The sequence below is a fragment of the Colius striatus genome, chromosome 25 (genome assembly GCF_028858725.1).
Source record: "Colius striatus isolate bColStr4 chromosome 25, bColStr4.1.hap1, whole genome shotgun sequence".
Taxonomy (NCBI): Eukaryota; Metazoa; Chordata; class Aves; order Coliiformes; family Coliidae; genus Colius; species Colius striatus.
Window position 1 is genome coordinate 4,274,869 of NC_084783.1, and position 18,520 is coordinate 4,293,388.

The following is an 18,520-nucleotide window of genomic DNA, read 5'->3' on the forward strand; positions in this document are numbered from 1 at the left end:
TCCACCACAGACCCCTCTGAATATGGAACTGACCACCCAATTTGCTGACCCTGGCTCAAGCTTCGCACTCTGGTAGTGGAAGTAAAGAGGATACTTGCCTTTTCTGCAGCCATGCTGGTGCAGAAGGTGTCATCCTCGGCAATCAGGGATGGGAGGAAGCTTTTGGGGTTGGGAGGGCTGCTGTGGCCAGTGAATTCCTGTAAGCATGGCTTGCAGTCGGACCCTGTGAAACAGAGGAGGTCACAGCAGGTCACCAGGAGAGATGTAAAATCAGCCAGGCACAGAGATGTGACAAGAGACAGCACCAAAATGCTCCATGAGGCCCTATGCTCCCTCACCATTTGCAGACAGCCACTGCCAGGCAATCTCAACAGCCTTGATCTAGTGTGAACCTGGTGCAGGGATCCCCTAACAGCAGAGGCTTCATACTTGGAATCATAGAATGGGAGGGTTGGAAGGGAGCTTTAGAGCTCATCCAGTCCAACCCCGCTGCAGAAGCAGCTCCCACCTAGATCAGGTCACACAGGAACGTGTCCAGGTGGCTCTTGAAGACCTCCAAGGAAGGAGCCTCCACAGCCTCCCTGGGCACCCCTAACAACATCCCATAACACCATCCAATCCATCCTTGGACCTCCTAACAGCAGAGGCTTAATTCTTTGAGCCATGGCATGTGCAAGGCAGAGATCAGGCGTGCACCATCCCAGCCAGACCCTCGTAGGATGCCCTGTGCTGCAGAGGCTGTTTCCACAGTAAAACAAGAGTTAAGCACATTTTGAGGTCTGTTTTTGACATTATGGACCTTTAAAGCAGAAATCTATGAGTAAAAATATTGGCAGTGATTTTATTGTCATCTGTAAAGAATAAAGGATGCTGCTGGGAGGCCAAACTGGGGGCACATGAGTGACCCAGGCAGTGCTGAAGGCGCAGAGCAGCAGTGGGGGTGTGTAACCCTCTCAGTAGCAGCTGTCTTGTGTGGGCTTTCCTTGCTGAGGGGCTCTAAGGAAGCACAAACCTGAGTCTGTGTACACCATCCCACAACTCACTGGGAAGCAAACCCAAGGTCTGGATGTGCTTCACGGTACAAGAGATGGTCCAGCTGACTGAAGCACATTCCTATGTAAAGAGGCAGACTGCGAACGTCCGCCACGATCTCTAAAGCGCTGCGTGACTCACAGAGGCCTCTGTTCCTTCCAGATCCACACAGCTGGGCCGAAGGGAAAAGAGCCAGGCTGTTGGCTCAAGTGCTGTGGTGGATCTCTGAAGATGCAGAGAACAATGGCAAGAGCCTGTAAGCACTCAGATCGATCCAACGGGGAAGAAATGGCACGGGACTGCGAGAGACCCGTCACGCTCTGGGAAAGCCAAGTGTAAAACATGTCAGATGAGGAAGATATTGTGAAAAACCACGTTGCATCCTCCTGTGGCTTTTCATGCTGTGCAATGCAGCCAGAGATTGCGTGGTGCCAACTAGCAAAAGGCAGCAGACACGAGGGAGAGTTTGGAGGTTTGCTCCTTGGGCCCCGCTGCAGACGCCAGAGTCTCCTGGTCTCGGGGGTGTGTTTAATTGTGTGCAGTGATTTCAGGGGAGGGTCTATAAATAATCCAGAAAGGAAATCACTCTGTGAAGGCATTATTTTAATTAAGTGGTTTCAAACTATAAGAGCAGGGGAAATTTGAAACAGGCTTTCTAGCAAGGCTGTAGAATTTCCATCACAAGACATTCTTAGTGAACAGACAAATTCCTGCCCAGGATGTCCCTCAGCCCCATGTGTAAACCCCAGAGGTTTAGTGAGCTATTCAACTTCCCTTTTTGCTTTCCTCAGAGTGAGTTCCTCATGTGAATTGCCTCTACTCAGCTTGTCATCAAAAATCAGCATTTTGAAGGGAATAGATGTTTGAATCAGCACAGGTTTTGGCATGAGCTTGCAGGGAACACTAGCAAAGGTGTCAGTGGGCAGTAAAAATCACTGAACCCCCAAAACACACTGGGTTGAGGTAGAATGGACCCATGGGGAGCAATCAGGTGATGTGGAACATCCCAGAGAGACCGGGACAAATGGTGCTTCCACTCAGGGAAAGGAGGAAAAGGAGATCCCCTGCTTCTGCCATCCCTTGCAGCAGCCAGGTACCTGCAGAGAAAGCAGCAAAGCCCTGATAGGCAGCAGGGATGGAGCTGAAGGAGCTGACAAGCACCGTGGCCTCACACAGGCCAAAGCCTTGGCCCACAGGTTTAGCTAACAGAGAGCTTTTTTCCTCCCAGGCAGGGGCCAGCGTCCTGCTGAAGCTACTCTGTGCCAGAAGCTACCAGGCCCCAGAGTGGATCCCTGGAACAGACTCAGCTCCTCAGAGGCCTGGAAAATATTCCCTGTGCCATGCAGGGCTCAGGATTCGGCCAAGACACAGGCTGCAGTCAACACACCCCCTCCAGGCCCACCAAACGACTTCCATCCTCCTCAGAGACTTCAGACGCTCCGTTCAACACGTGATAAATCAGGCCTGCAGCCCGTCTCTGGTGAGTGGCCTTGGGCAGCAGCACGTGGCTACAAGCGGTGGGGAGACCATTTTAGGCAATGTGTGAGCTCCAGACATGACAATTCAGGGCTCCTCACATCTAATGCTTCAATTGATGGACGGTGGGTTGGCACCATGTCCAAAGCTGAGCTGTGCAGAGCTTGGGCAAGGGGAGCTGCTGGAGGGGCTCACGGGAGGGGGAACAAAAAGCCACTTTCAGGCATCAGGTTCTGGTATGATGAGCAAAGAAGGACCAGGGTGGATCAGGCACAGGAGGGAAGCAGGTCTGTGGATATATGTGAACATCCCTATCTCCATGATTGAGGTTGTCACCCATATATTAGCAAGTCTGGAAAACTCTGGAGCCCCTCGAGCCTGCCTGGACTCTGTGCTCCAGTCCCTTCAGAAGGACTCACTCTCCATCTAGGTGCATCATGGTGGTAAGGGGACAGGACATCTCATCTCCCAGGCCCTGGCAGACAGCAGCGTTCACCTTTACTCAGCTGAAACTGGAGACAGGATGACAAAATGACACTTTCAAGAACATAGGCTGTTTGCTTTAGGAGAACATTAAGCAGATTAGGTATTGCAGTTGCTTAATTCGCCTCTGGCCGGGAACCATAAAAGGTTATTGCTGCAGGGAGAAGCCTCATGAGAGGAATTCCCAGGGCAGAGCTGGGGAGGAAGCGTCCCTGGCTGGGCTGGGCACGTCCCTGCACATCAGCTGCACTTTGCCAGAGATTCCCAGCAGGCAAAACACATTGGTTCTGGGCTTCTGCATAGGGAGGAAGGAAGCAGCGACAGTGTCCACCACATGTGACATTCTGGGAGAGTGTTGGGGCTTTTGATGCCATGGGGACAGTGAGACCAGCCAGCTGAGCTGGTTCCACGCTGCTGTAACTGCATGAAAGGCAACTGGGAGCCCAACAAAGATTGTAATACTTCCAATTCAGACCTGCAGTCAAAAACCTCCCTCCTGCAGCTGCCCCTGCTGATTCCCCTCACGGGCTGCTCACCACAAGGCTCTCAGGGGGAGGCAGGGAGAGCAGCTCTGCCTGCAGCAGCCCGTGCTCCCCTGCCTGCTCTGCGGCTCAGCTGGCAGGGGCAATGTCAGAGGAGACCTGGGTGCGAGCTCAGACCCTGCAGATCACATCCTCCAGGCATCAAACACTCTCTGCATTGCCACTGGGGAAAGGCCACAGCAAACGTGGGGTGGGACAAAGGCGCCGTTCAGCTCTGCTGTGTGACACAGCGGCGGGGAAAGCCCAGAGCGTGTGGGCATTGCCCAGAAACTGGGGGGAGAGGCTGTTGGGAAACTACATTAAGGGCAAGAAACAAACCTATTTCGTGTCTTGCTGGCCTTGCACCAGCTGCCCTTCACAGACAGCCCTGCCCTGAGCCATAGGGTAACAGCAAGGGCTGAACTCGCCGTGCCAGGAGCAGATGAAGGACACGCCTTGGCCCGCTCTGGGCCCCCCATCGCTGGCCGTTGGCAGCGGTGGGGATTGGCTCATGTGGCCTGGGCAGGAGGAGGGGAGGAGATAAGCTGTCCAACACTGTAATGTACTGTACACTGAGCTGCTCTCTTATCACTGCCTCTGGGGCCTGGGTTTTGGGCATGGAGGGCCAGGGGAGCAGGGGGCCGGCGCAGTGCTGAGCTCGCTCTCAGCTGGAGAGTCTCATCGGGGCTGAGAGGGACTTGCAGCCCCTCTGATAGTGTTCAAATCACAAGCCAAGAGTCACTGTGCAGCTTCCTGCAGTGACTCTGCTGGGCACTGAGGGAAGGTCCCATGAGGACCAGCGAGTGCCACAGTGCAGAAAAGCAGCACCAGGAGAGGAGCCGAGCGAGACCCGGAGCTGTTGGTCCCACAGCACAAGCCCCAGAGGGACAAACTGTTCTGCAGGCTCATGCTGGGGGTAGAGAGCTGTCCAGAGACACCTTCCAAAGCACTCAGTGCTGCAAAGCTGAGTCAATTACACCAATTAGCCACACCAAGCCTTCTCAATGAGCCCATAACCACCCCAGCAGGCACTGCACTGGGGAGGCTGGAGCCAGGGCTCAGAGGAGCTGCTCCACCGATCAGAGTCAGCATGACCCTGCCTCCCGCTCTGAGTTATCCTCCCTTTGACCCTGCTCTTTGAATCCTGGTCTCCTGCACATATACATCAAAACCAGAACAGAGGAGGGGATGGTGAGGGAGAGAGACTCAAGAGCTCTGCTGCCACAGCTAAAGCTACCCAAAGGCATTGGGCTGCAGGCAGTGTTTGTGGGCAAGGACAGCAGTGTCCAGCTCCTCTGACCCTGCAAAGCCCCCGCTTCCTGGGGTTTCACTTCTCTCCTTCCGTGTCACGGCACCGTGTGCAGGGATGAGGCCGGTTCACAGCGCTGCCGGCATCTCCCGGCCCTGCTGCCAGAGCCTGTCCCGTGCCACACCAACCACCACAGCTCAGCCTCTGGATCTGCTCAGCAGACTGCTCTGAGAGACCAGAGGAAACTTTCCCCCAGTGTCTCCTCAGACCCCAAACTCTGTTTGCAAGGCTCAGCCCTCACCTGGCAGCCGCCTGCGAACGCCGGCACCTCCAGCTCCCCGGCAGCAACCAAACCAATTCACCACAAAACCAGAGGGCTGAGGTTTAACCCACTGCCCCGCTCCTGAAAGTACTGATGTGCCTTGAAAAGAAGACTAAGTGGAAGGAAAAGCCTCGTGCAGCGTCCCCTGCAGCAGGGGCTGCACCTCACACCCAGCCCTGGCCCGGGACCTTCCCTCCCGCCCCGCAGCAGCCCCGCTCCCGACACGCCACTCCTCGGGCTGCTCTCCCTGCTCACAGGGCCGTTACCTCGCTTAAAGGACCATCTCTTCTTCCAGCGCTTCGAAAACGATGGCCAGGAGTGGTTGAGCAACGAGTCTGACATTTGGGAGCCCTCGGAGCCCTGTGCAAAGGTACGAGCCCAGGCAGGAGACGACAGCACAGAGCTCGGCTCAGCGCGGTCTAAGGCAGCACTGCAGGCTGCAGCCCAGGGGCTGCCAAGGGGGGAGTGGAGGAGCCAAGTGTTTTGTCAGAAGTATCAGCTGATGGAAGCTGTAGCCAGAGAGAAATTCCTGGTCTCTGGCGTTCCCACCTGTGTGACGGGTCAGTGGCTTCCTACAGCCGAACCCAGGGATTAGTGGCCCCGGAGCACACGCTGGCCCCTGGATGCTGCTCCAGGCTTCCAGATAGAAACAGAAAACAAGCTGTTAACACATCATAACCCCCTTTCTCTCTCTGCCAAAACCTCCCTGTGCCATTCAGGACTCTCAGCCTGACAAACCATCCCCTTTAAGGCAGTTCTGCAGGGGCAGGACCTTCCCCTGGGTCAATGCCACCTTCACCTTCAACTCAGGGTAAAAGTTAAGACCCCAGCCTTGATCTTTGCAACTTTTGTCCTGGCAGAGCTTCTGCAAAGAAAGGTGCAAGACTCTCCATCTGCAACAACATCATCACGATGCAGCTCATAGCCAAGTCCACATCTCCTGGCAAGGACTTTCCTCCAAGCAGTTCTCAGCTCTCCCACACAGGGAGGCAAGTGGGAGCTCTCAGCTCTCCAAACAGCTTCAAGAGACCAAACTCCCTGCCTGGAGGTCTCCAAGCTCACTGCTCCTGATTGGCACCAGCCACACAGCCCAGACTGTCTCCAAACGTGGCTCCCAACCCCTCGGTTAGGCTGAAGAAACCAAGTTTTACCCCTGTGTGGCTGCCAGAGCAAACCCTCTCTCTGATGTTCAGCTCACGCTTGTGGACTCACTGAGCAAAGCCCAGACAGTTTAGCAACCTCCACGGCACGGAGCTGGGCTGGTGTTATGCAAAAGCAGCTGGTGAAGAGCATTTCTCTCACCTGCCACAAACCCCAAAGCGTCATCTGCCCAACACATCCCTCCCCACATCCCCTCTGCTTCCATCTCCCCAATAACACGGGTTCCAGCCCTGGAGTGGGCGGTTTGGAGAGGGATTTGGGGGATCCCTCTTGTGCCCAGCCCAAAGCCAGCTGTGGGCAGTGCTGAGGTGTCCTTGCAAGCCTTCAGTTGTGGCACAGCAGCAGCAGGAGCCAAGAGCAGCACCCGTGGGGTGTTCAGGTACCCCAGAGCCAGCCACGGGGCCATGGTGGGGTTAAGCCCTGACCTCATCTCCTCTTCCCTGGCCAGGCTGGACAAAGCCCAGCACTCAGACTTGTGGCTTCAAGACAAGCAGCTTCCTCATAATCACAGAGTCTCACGGGCTGGAAGAGACCTCAAAGGATCATCCAGTGCAACCCCCCTGCCAGAGCAGCACCACCTAGAGCAGGGCACACAGGAACTCATCACGCTGGGTTTGGGATGTCCCCAGAGAAGGAGACTCCACAGCCCATCTGGGCAGCCCCTGCCAGTGCTCCCTCACCTCAACAGGGAACAAGTTTGTCCTTGTGTTGCTTTGGAACCTCTTCTGTTCCAGCTTGTCCCCGTTGCCCCTTGTCCTGTCATTGGCCATCCCTGAGCACAGCCTGGCTCCAGCCTCCTCACACCCACCCTTGATGCATCAATGAGCTCACCCCTCAGTCTCCTCCAAGCTGCAGAGCCCCTGAGGAAGGCGAGTGACAACCCCACTGATGTGGGATGGAGCCCGTGGGGAGAGTGACTTACCCTGCGTGGTGGAGGCACTTCCATGGTGGGTTCCCCATGCACGGGCCGCGGGAGCGGAGCGGGAAGCTCAGGGGGCAGCAGCAGCCCTGTGGACGGTTTGCTCACGGGGGGTCTCAGCCTCAACCATCTCACCGCTTCCCCTCTCCCACAGCACCCACCCAGCCGCCCGTCCCGCAACGCAGCTCCCTCGGCGCGGCCTCGGCTCCCCTCAGCGCGGGGCTGTGGCAGGGCCCAGCACAGCCCCCGGGGTCGCCGTGCGCCCCAGGCCGTGGAGCAGGCGGTGCGGGGCCTGGGCGGCGCTGGCGCAGCGATGGCTCCGGGCAGCAGCTGCCACAAACTGCTTCCTGTTCCGTTCAGAGAAAAACCGCTCGGGCTGTGCCCTGAGCCTGGCACACGGGCTCCTTGCGCCATCGCTCACCGGCCTCCTGCCAGGGCCTCACACGGGGCAGGTCCCTGGTGGTTGCTGTCACAGCCTGACCCTGGGCAGCCCCAGGGACGCCAAGGCCTGGAGCCTCGGTCTGACACCGGGGAAGCGACGGCAAAGCACAGAAATGCCTGTGCTGGACGTGGTCGTTGTGGAGGGGAGAGATGGGCACTTCAGCTCCTGGAGCAAGGTGGGGGATGCCCCTGCCCTGCCCTGCCCTGCCATGTGTGGTCTGGCTGCAGAGCCCTTGGCACAGCCCAGGCTCAGGCTTTCGGCACAGCCACTCATTCCTTCCCAGAAAACCTGTGGGCTGATGAGCACAGGCCCATCCCAGTGCCCTGAGCTCAGGCTCATCCCAGTGCCCTGAGCTCAGGCTCCTCATCCCAGTGCCCTGAGCTCAGGCTTCTCATCCCCGTGCCCTGAGTACAAGCTCATCCTAGTGCCCTGAGCTCAGGCTCCTCATCCCAGTGCCCTGAGCTCAGGCTCATCCCAGTGCCCTGAGCTCAGGCTCCTCATCCCAGTGCCCTGAGCACAGGGTCACCCAGTGCCCTGAGCTCAGGCTCATCCCAGTGCCCTGAGCACAGGCCCATCCCAGTGCTCTGAGCTCAGGCTCCTCATCCCAGTGCCCTGAGCACAGGGTCACCCAGTGCCCTGAGCTCAGGCTCATCCCAGTGCCCTGAGCACAGGCTCATCCCAGTGCCCTGAGCTCAGGCTCCTCATCCCAGTGCCCTGAGCACAGGCTCATCCCAGTGCCCTGAGCTCAGGCTCCTCATCCCAGTGCCCTGAGCTCAGGCTCCTCTGAGCACACTGCCTGAGCACACGCCAGCCCCAGCCAAGGTCTAATCAGATCAAGATCCACTCACACTCCAATTACTCAGAGACCACAGCTTTGGCAGCCCTCGGAGCAGCAATTACCCTGTGCTCCAGGAAACCGCAAGAGCAAAGAGGAATTAAGGTCTCAATTAGTATCAGAGATCCAGGCTGCTCGTTAAATACCAGGCAGCTGCTCCAGCTGGCAGGACAGTGAGTTGTCCAGCTCAAATGAGGATGAGGTCTTTTCCTCCTGCCCCGTGTCTGACGTGGTTTAGGGGTTCCTGATGCAGAGCTGTGCAGACAGTCCAGAGGAGTGATGAAGGGTAACAGCAGGAGGGCTGGCTAAGCCTTGGCAGCCTCTCCACAGCACCCCAGAGAGCCCAGCAGGCAGCAAACCTCCTGTGAGAGCAAGGGCAGGTTTTGTGGCTTTGCTTAATTTTGCACCTTAGGATCCCCAGAGAAAAGCCAGCCTGTGCCAGAAGCAGCAACTCCAAGAACATCCTAAAACACCAGTTGGTTTCTCATCCTTCCCATGGTGAGAGCACTCTAGATGGGCTTCAAAAAGGGCTGAAGGCCCTCTGAGCTCCTCGGTGTGCCTGCAGCAGCCTCGGGCAGAGCTGCTGGGCCAGTGCCAGTGGCTTGGTCCAGTCCCACGTTCGAGTGGCACTAGGTGGCATCAGTCCCACATGCTCCAGCACCTCATCCCAGCCTCTCCCAGCAGCGGTGCAGGGGGCAGTGACTGTGTCTGGTCAGGGACACGGGGGAAGAGCACAGAGCACAGTGAGGATTCACTTCAAGCCCTCCAGAAGATACAAAGAACAAAACCACTGCTCAGCAATTCATTGCATGAGTGTCAAACCATATCCCTGGCTCCTCCTGAGAGCCAGGCCAGCGAGCAGAGCTCCTCATGGGTCCAGAGCAGCCCCAAACCTCACACCAGGGCTGGGCAGGGAAACACCATTGCCAGGGCCGTGGTGTGAAGAGCCAGAGCCATGGCACAGGCTGTCAGTGAGGAGCTGGCACACGGTGGTGTGGATGCACAGAGCCAGGGGCAGGAAATGTCATGGCAAAACTGAATCACAGAATCACAGAGTGGGGGGGTTGGAAGGGACCTCTAAAGGTCATCCAGCCAACTCCCCTGTCAGAGCAGGTTCCCCTGGCTCAGGGGCACAGGAATGTGTCCAGGTGGGTTTAGAAACCTCCCAGGAAGGAGCCTCCACACCCTCCTGGGCAGCCTGGGCCAGGGCTCCCTCACCTCACACTAAACTAGTTTTTCCTTGTGTTTAAGTGGAACATTTTGTGTTCCAGCTTTTGTCCATCACCCCTTGTCCTGCCACTGGACACTACAGAAAAAAAGTGCTGCCCCATCCCCTTGACATCCACCTTTTAAATACTTGTATTAATGAGATTCCCCCTCAGTCTCCTCTTCTGCAGGCTGAACAGTCCCAACTCCTGCAGCCTTTCCTCATCAGAGATGCTCCAGTCCCAATTCCAGCAGCTGTGCTGCTGCCCCGTCCCACCAGCCCACGGGCCCTGGCCAGGCACCGGCAGCAGCTCCCACAGACACAGGCAGAGGCTGCAGCCCCGAGGCTGAAGGAGTGCTGCATGGGAGGAGCAGGAGATCTGCACTGAGCTGCTGAACACAGCCTGAAGAAAAACAGAGAGTCAGTCAACCCCCCACCCCACCCCAGCAGCACAGCTGATCAGGAAGGAAATCTCACCCGGTTAAACAAAACAAGATTGAAGGCAGAAAGGTTTTACACGCTGCCTGCTGCAGGGCAGAGGGGACAGGGCCCCCTGGAGAGCAGATCCTCAGGCTTCCAACCCTTTACACAAGCTGCAGATGGGGAGGGCTGCAAATCGCAGTCCCGTTACAGAGCAGCAGCAGCAGCTCTCACTGGTGCAGGCAGAAGGAATCCAACAGGACAAGGGGTGATGGGATGAAGCTGGAACACAAACAGTTCCACTTAAATCTAAATCTGTTTGAGTGTTTGAGTGAGGGATCCTGGCCCAGGCTGCCCAGGGAGGGTGTGGAGGCTCCTTCCTTGGAGGGCTTCAAGACCCCTCTGGACACGTTCCTGTGTGACCTGATCTAGGTGGGAGCTGCTTCTGCAGGGGGTTGCACTGGATGAGCTCTAAAGGTCCCTTCCAACCCCCACCATGCTGTGACTCTGTGATTCTATGAATCCCTTGCCCAGTGCTGACCTGATCCTGTAATCACAGAAGGTGATCACAGAAGGTAATGACCCAGCTGCCCCCCGGTGAGGACGGGGCCGTGGGGGGATGGCCCAGGGCAGCGGGCTCAGGAGTGAACCCAGCCTCAGACCACAAGCCCAGAACTGGCAGATTGGTGGGGTTTTTCTCTCTTAACACCATTCCTTCTGCAACTGAAAGTGTTGCTCATTCCAAGGTACAAATTTAGCGCTTTCTCTGTGGTGAAGCAGCCCCCAGCCCTGCACAGGCAGCACATGCAAAGTGAGCACGTTATTTTTGGGTATTGTATTCAGAGTTTTCCTATGAACAGTCCATTGTTCAATACTGACACACATCAAAGGGGTTTTTTTCTTCATATTCAAAGGTATTTTCTGTCCATGTCACTGAAATACATCCAGGGGAAGCTTTTTCTTTGGTTTTTTTCCTTCTTTAAAAAGAAATCGTGGCACATTTGCTTATTGATTTCAGACAGGAGGTAGAGCTGCAATGCTGTTTGTATTCTGGGACCTTAGATATGCAGAGAAACATGGGAGAAGCAAGATCAAACAGGGGAAAAAGAATTAGACTTGCCAGAACATCACTTGAGGTGCAGCTGGAACTCTGGGGTTTACTGAAGTGCCAACACAAAGCGTTTGCTTTGGGCTCTGCTCGATGAAGCCAACGTCCAGACGGCCCATCCCTGCAGCTCCCCAGGCACAGGCCACTGCTTGGTGCCCCACAAATCACACCATTCCCCAAAACCCATGCTAAAAGTAACCTTGTTCTTTTGTTTTTAAATACTGATTTATCTTTCCAGATTTCCAAGTGGCCCTTGGCAGATTCTCCAGCAGCAATTGGCACCAGGCTGGTGAGGGAGCCCTGGCACAGGCTGCCCAGGGAGGGGCTGGAGGCTCCTTCTCGGGAGGTTTCCAAACCCAGCTGGACATGTTCTTGTGTGACTTGATCTAGATGGACCTGCTTTAGCAGAGGGTTGGGCTGGGTGAGCTCTGAAGGTCCCTTCCAACCCCCACCATGCTGTGATTCTGTGAGATTGCTGAGTCTCCTTCTCCGGGGACATCCCAACCCAGCTGGATGAGTCCCTGTGTGCCCTGCTCTGGGTGCTGCTGCTCTGGCAGGGGGCTGCACTGGATGAGCTTTCCAAGTCCCTTCCAACCCTTGAGATTCTGTGATTCTGTGGGGTGGTGGAAGTGTTGCCTGAGGCTGCTGGGAGAGCCTGCATTAACAGAAGAGCTTTGGTACAGAGCCCAGCTCAGATCTCTCGGAACTAGTCCTGAGCAAAAGCTTTACTGGTGATGCTGGGACTGAGCAGGGCTGAACAAGTGCCTCTGCATCCACATTTAAACTGACGGCTGATGGCTCCTGCCAGAACCATCTCAGGTCCTCCTGGCTGATCCCTGCTCCCTCAGGGACCTTTGGGACTGAGAAAAAGAAAGCGTTTAGGGCCATCCAGCTGGAACATTGGACTCAGAACAAAACCACAGGTAGAGACAAGATTTCTTACCAGTTGCAAATCTACTGGCAAAAAAAACACCAACCCAAACCCAACACTGTAGGAGTTAATGCTAGCTTTATTATACAACAGTTAAAAAGTCATTTCTCTGCCTGTCCCCTCATAGCTTGCATTGTGCTGCAGTTAATTTGCTGAAACTGCAAGAGTAAGTGCTGACTTACAAGAAGGACAAGCAAGAAATACACATGTAATGACAGCAGGTTTGCTAAAAATGGGAGCTTCAGGATTGCTTTGGAACACCCAGGTTCTTCCAAAAGTCAGCTGTACAACTGGCTTTGCCCTTGTGATGCTCAAGGCAAGGCAAAGCCAGGACAGAACAGGTTGAACACGTTAATGCTCCTACACCAACATTCACACACAGAATCCAAGCAGAGTCAAGGCAGAGCCAAGCAGAAAGGTAATAAAAAGGCCAAATTCAAATCAAGTTCATACAAATACCAAACTAATCTTATTTTCATGTATTTCTGAAGCAGCTGTTTCTTGATTCCAAGCCATTCCACAGCTCCTTTCCCTGGACTACGAGGGACAGTGGCTCTTTGGTGCAGGGGAAAGGGCTCCTGTGAGTGTCCCCAAGGGCTGGGAGGGAGGCTGGGGCACAGCCAGAGGATCAGAAGGTTTTTATCTGCAGCTTCTTGCTCACTCCAGGCTCTGAACCGCTCTCACACAGATCACAGGAGCACCCAGCACAGCCTTGAGAGCAAGGGTTTTATGGCACAAAGACATTACTTTCTGACTTGTAAAGAAAACGAGGTTCCAGTCTTGGTATCAGCAATCACTGCTCACAGCAGAGGGCCCAGAACACCTCAGGGTCCATCTTTGTATCACAGCCACATTAAGAGGGATCTCGGTTGCCTCTGTCCCTCCCCCGAAACGCAGGAGAACCATCCCAGCACCCTGCTGCTCCCTGTCTGCCCCCCTGCACCCCATCTCAGCTCAGCTCCACAACTCAGGCAGACACTTTGACATCTGTATTTTCAAAGAGATACCAACATTATATGCAACAGGCTAAAATGGAGCAAAGTATCTCATCACCACAATAGGCAGCCAGGAGGAAAGAGAGAAACTGCCCATACAGAGGGTGTCCTTTAGCAACTGGAGAGCAGCCTCTGCCACACCAACGCCTCTGTGATCAACACAAAGCCTCCTCCTTGCAATGCAATATCACCCTTCCCAACCCATTGCTGGCCCAGAGTTTGTTATGAGCTCTTCTATTTTACAACACAACAGAGTATTTACAAGCAGCTGAGCAAAGACAGGTCTGTGCCCTGGAGCCAAGCTTGGCAGCGCCGGGCGCTCCTGCAGGAGAGGTACCAGAGCTGCAAGAGGTGTCCAGGCCATGGCGACTGAACTGAATGTACAAACGCTTCTGAGGAACCTCTCCAGCCTCAAGCTTCCAACATCTGCTCAGTGAAAAGGGAGCAGAGCACAGAAAGCCCTTTTCTTAGACCTCCTGCTTCACCAGCTTTAGGGAAAGCCGAGTTCTGGCCAGTTGCTGGTGCTCTCCCTCTCCCAGACTGTGTGCAGGCTGTTCCAGCTGCTCCTTGAGAGCCTCAAGGGGCTCTCCTGCTGCCCTGTGCTGCAAGCAGGCAGTTCTCTGCCCACCAAGGGCAAGATCCAACCCTCTAACAACTACCACCTCAAGAAAAGAGTGAGCTTCCCACCTGCCAGTGGTGGCTGCTCTCCTCCAGCCCTTCCCCCTGCTTCCCCACCCTGGCACTCGGCTCCTCTGGAGCAGCAGCAGCGAGCGCTTGTGCTTCTGCTGCATCCTCACCCTGACCAGGATCTGGATGGAGCAAACGGCAGCAGCTCCTGCTGAGGAAGGGGCAGCACCTGCTTGCACTGCCTGGGCCATGTCAGCTCACACACAGCCCCTGAAACAGGTCACTGGGATGCAAGTGAGGGACCTGGGCAGCCCCAGCAACAGAGACCAGAGCTCTGGGCTGAAAGGATTTCCCAGAGGTGACAGCCAGGCTTTACAGGTGATGTTCACTTATTCTTCCTCATCCTACAGTTAAGCAACTGTAATCTTGTAACAGCCACGAGTGGCAATCACTAGTGGGAGGGTTTTAAAAGGGGGAAACCCCTCTATCCTCACTACTAGGACCACGTGTTTCTTTCTCCTTGGCACAACATGGAAAGGATGACTGGAGCAACCTTGATGCACAGTCCTGGGTATAAAGAACTGCTGGGCTTAGTGCAGAGTGATGATGAGTGTGAGGGCTGTGAGGGGACTCCCTGTCCACAAAGCAAAACGTGGATTCCCTTCAGCGAGCCGAGGGCTGACAGTCCCGTGCAGGCAGCGACAGGCCCAGCCAACACCAGCTCCATTCATTGCCAGACCCCAAACGAGGTCCCAGTGCCTGGTGTATCAGAAAGATCTTCCATTCCCACAGTGATGGTCACCATAAGTTAACGTGTCACCAACAGGAACTGCTCATTCTGGGAGGACTCTGGCTTTGACAGACAGCCCAGTCAGACCCCCACAGCACGGGCTGCCCCATCCTGCTGCACAAGGCTGTGCTCTGGGCGTGACTTCACTGAAGTCCAAACATTTAGATTGCTCTTTCATCCTTTTTTTTCTCCTTTTTAATCACAACAGCATTTAGAGCATGAGATCAGAATATCACATCCCACTTGGAGCCTTTGGTCACTCCTGCTCAGGTCAGTGCCACAGCGACGAGCCATTCTCCTCCCCCTTCCCTTCGCTGAATGGTCCCTAGGATTGGAATCAGCTGGCATTGATCTTCCCTGATCCACAATAGGTCCAGACCAGAATATTTCAACAGGTTGAGAGGTGTGTAGTATTAAAAACATCCTTAAGAAACACTGAGGTAGACTGCACCAGAACAGGACAAACATCACCTCCCCACACGCACCCGCCGAGGTGTCACGGACACAGCTCCACACGCTCTGTGTGTCTGGAGAACAAACTGCTTGGTGGGTTTTTTGTTGTGGTTTTTTTTTTTACAGTGTTTTATATATTAAAATAAATTAAAAAATTCTAATAAGAAAAACTTCTCTTCCTTAGAAAAGTGTGAGAAGGTGCCTCCCCTCCTGCAGCGTAGCACAGAGCTGCTCAGCAGTTACTGCCGTGTAAAGCAGAGGAAACGTAAACGAGGCCTTTTGAAGTCGAAGGTTCTTACCCCTGGACTGTGTGTTTTCCACCTAATGGCACAAACAAGCTGCACCCTCTGTCTTTGTCCCAACTGACCAGCTTTACCCAGTGCCCAGGCCCAAGGGGGAGCACTGGGCCCAGCCTCCTCCCCGAGTTTGGCCACAGCGGCCCTTCGCTCCACACTCAGCCCCTCACCATCAGCTGTGGGGAGAGAGCAGATGATGGAGCATCACACACCAGCTGGACAGATGGTGGGACACCACACAGCAGCTCAGCACGTGATGGGACACCACACAGCAGCTCAGCAGATGGTGGGACACCACACAGCAGCTCAGCACGTGATGGGACACCACACAGCAGCTCAGCAGATGGTGGGACACCACACAGCAGCTCAGCAGATGGTGGGACACCACACAGCAGCTGGACAGATGGTGGGACACCACACAGCAGCTGGGCAGATGATGGAGCATCACACACCAGCTGGGCAGATGATGGGACACCACACAGCAGCTGGGCAGATGATGGGACACCACACACCAGCTCAGCAGGTGATGGGACACCACACACCAGCTCAGCAGGTGATGGGACACCACACAGCAGCTCAGCAGGTGATGGGACACCATGCCCCACCTCGGCCTTCCCGCTCTCACCGTGGCAGGAGAACCGTGTTCTTTTCCTGGCAGAAAGCACAAAGGTGGCTCTTGGACCTCTCCAGGAGGAAAAGCACAGGAGACAGAGCATCTCCCTCCCCTTTCAAAACCACCTCCTGTATTGCAGGGACCCATAACATCCATTGCTTCACCTCCTGCTTTAGCCCTTCTCCAGGCCAGCACGCTCCTCACCGCTACGAGACACCTTTAGTTTTCACAATGATTTTCTAACACCTCACACTAATCAGCTCTTTTATGCAAACAGCAGCAAGAACAAAGCACAGTCCAGAAGATGAAGGCTGACATCCCAAAGAACTGAAAGCAGTGGCTGATGCCCGTGTCCCGGGAAGCCTGTGGGACGCAGCACGGGCACCTCCGGGGAACACCAAAGGCCTGCAGGCAGCACAAGGCCAGACGCCTGAGCAGCAGCACACAGGCAGCAGGGAGCTCACCACAGTCACATTCAGCTTCTGCTCCACGTGCAGAGCCTCGAGCCTCGTGCTCTCTCTTCCCCTGTACATCAGCTTTAGTGTGTCTTTACTTTTCGTTTGAGTTCTTGCTCGTCCTCTCCCGCCGGCTGCTCCTGCGGCAACGCAACGGCCACGGAGGCAAAAGAGCAGCAGGACTCGGGATTGGGCTCTTCTGGTGTCCTGCAGCCCCCAGCAACCAAGTGAAGTCCCAACTCTGCTGTATCTCAGGGCTTTGACTGGGGCCAGCTGACTGCATTTGTACAAACTGTACGAGAGCCTCGTCAAGTACAAACTCAACACGAGCGTCGGCTCCCAGAACGGCCATCAGCTACGAGTTCATTCTGAAATCTTTGGACCACTTTAAGACCAAACAATCCCCCAGATTCTCCCCTCCCCATAAACAGTCAATAATTTACATGAAGTTAAAATTTAACCTAAAGAACATTTGTGGTTTTTTAAATATGTTACAACAGACAATATATATCCTCAGTGGTGTGGGGACGGGAACTGTCTCAGGTCGGGGGCTCCGACTCCGTTTGGTCTTCAAAGTACCCACAAATCTCAGATTTCTGCTCCTTTGGCTCCCAGCACATTTTCCTCATTTGGTGATGAGAGAAAATCTACTCCCAAGAGTCCACAGTATAAAAATAATCTGTTCAGGATTCACCAGGGAAACGGGAAGGAAAAAACCCAAGCAGTCGGCCCAGGTAAGTACACACTTGTGCAGAGGAGGAAAAGCTTCTGTGAGAACATACAAAACTTCTGTACAAAACCCACAAGTGTATATTTTGCTGCACAGATACACCCCACAGAGATATACTGCACACACACCCACACACACACACCCCTGGGACCGAACCCCTTTGAAGAAGTATGAAAGCAGCAGCTATTGGTCAATGTGAGGGTTTGGCGCGTCCGACTGACGTGTGGGATCCTTCAGCTGTCTGTGAAGAGTCATCCCTGAAAGCCTGGGGTTCTGCTGGAGATGCTTTTTGTCTCGCAGCAGCTTTGCTCTGCAGCTCAGAACCCAGCAAATTCACGTCTCTTGTTGGCAAACGTGGCTCCTCCTTCGGCTGAGCTGACAACGGGCGCTTCCTGTTTTGAAGCCATGGTTACAGAAGGGACAGCAGCCATGGAAACCTCTTCCATTTATGTTCACAGATAAGTCCACTGACAACCAGTCAACTTGGCAACAAAAGAAGAAGAGGAAGAAGAAGAAGTAGAAGAAGAAGAAAAGAAGGTATTAATCATGATGATTAAAACTGAAGTGTTTGTTGATGTGTGTCATACACTGTGGCAGCAACAACGAGAGTCCTGAGATCTGTGGACGGGGTAGGGGTGGGGAAAAAGAAGCAAGACACAAGGCTTGGGCCAAACAGGAAGCGTTAGGAAGGGCTTGACCTGGGCATGGAGAGAATCCGCCCGTTTTTCTTGCCACCGTTCATGTGAGTGTAAGGGATGTGCTCTTCGTAGTTCCCCTTGAGGGCCATGGAGGGTCCATTGTCCCGCCCCAGGACTTTGTCTCTCTGGGAGTAGGAGGAGGGATCCAGGGGAATGCTCTCCATGTTCTCAAAGTCCATCTCGTACTCCTCTGTTTCCAGAGGTTTGTTCTCCTCGCTGTAGAAGAACGAGACCTCGTGGAAGCTGGGGTGCAGGTCCTCCTTCAGCATCTCGATGATCTCGATGAAGGTGGGGCGCATTTTGGGGTTGTACTGCCAGCACATCTGCATCAGGCTTTGCCTAGATCAGGACAAACAAGAGTTGGGGAGGGGAAGAGAAAACCTGAGGCGGGCAGGGCTGGCACAGACCAGGCCTGGTACCCACGTCAGACCACCCCTGACACTCCTCTGACGCTCCAACGAGCTGTTTGTTCTCTTTCCAGCTCCATATTTGCCTGTAGGTCCTGACACTCTGGTTTTTTTACCCCTCTATTTCTGTCTAAATCCCTTCCAATTCCTTCAATTGTTCTTATCTCAGCTTCTGAAGGAAGCAGGGCTGCAGTTCACACGCCCTGGCTGTGTGTGGATGCACTTACAGGCAGGTCACCATTTCTTAATTCCTTCCATTTTAACTCAGCCTGAAAAGATAAGAAAGCTCCTACAACTCCCAGAGAAAACAGGAGGCTGTGCAGAGGACAGAGATCCTGTAAATATCCCAC

General features: G+C 54.6%; 2 protein-coding genes across 3 annotated transcripts in view; both read right to left on the reverse strand.

Moving 5' to 3' along the window:
- ARHGEF18 (Rho/Rac guanine nucleotide exchange factor 18) overlaps positions 1 to 7,406 on the reverse strand; it is a 56,380-nt gene extending 48,974 nt beyond the window's left edge. Inside the window, exons 1-2 of one of the 2 annotated variants that reach the window (XM_062014942.1) lie at positions 7,167 to 7,406; positions 99 to 223 (exon numbers count right to left, since the gene is read on the reverse strand). In XM_062014942.1, the coding sequence (XP_061870926.1) occupies positions 99 to 113 (15 nt within the window). In that variant the 5' untranslated portion in view covers positions 114 to 223; positions 7,167 to 7,406. Of the gene's footprint in view, positions 1 to 98; positions 224 to 5,349; positions 5,426 to 7,166 lie in introns of those variants that run through there. The other variant, XM_062014941.1, reaches the window with a different exon arrangement.
- A 4,761-nt stretch (positions 7,407 to 12,167) lies between these two features.
- Positions 12,168 to 18,520, reverse strand: part of INSR (insulin receptor) — a 62,979-nt gene continuing 56,626 nt past the window's right edge. The window contains 1 exon segment of the mRNA XM_062014824.1: positions 12,168 to 18,102. Within this exon segment, the coding sequence (XP_061870808.1) occupies positions 17,748 to 18,102 (355 nt within the window). The 3' untranslated portion in view covers positions 12,168 to 17,747.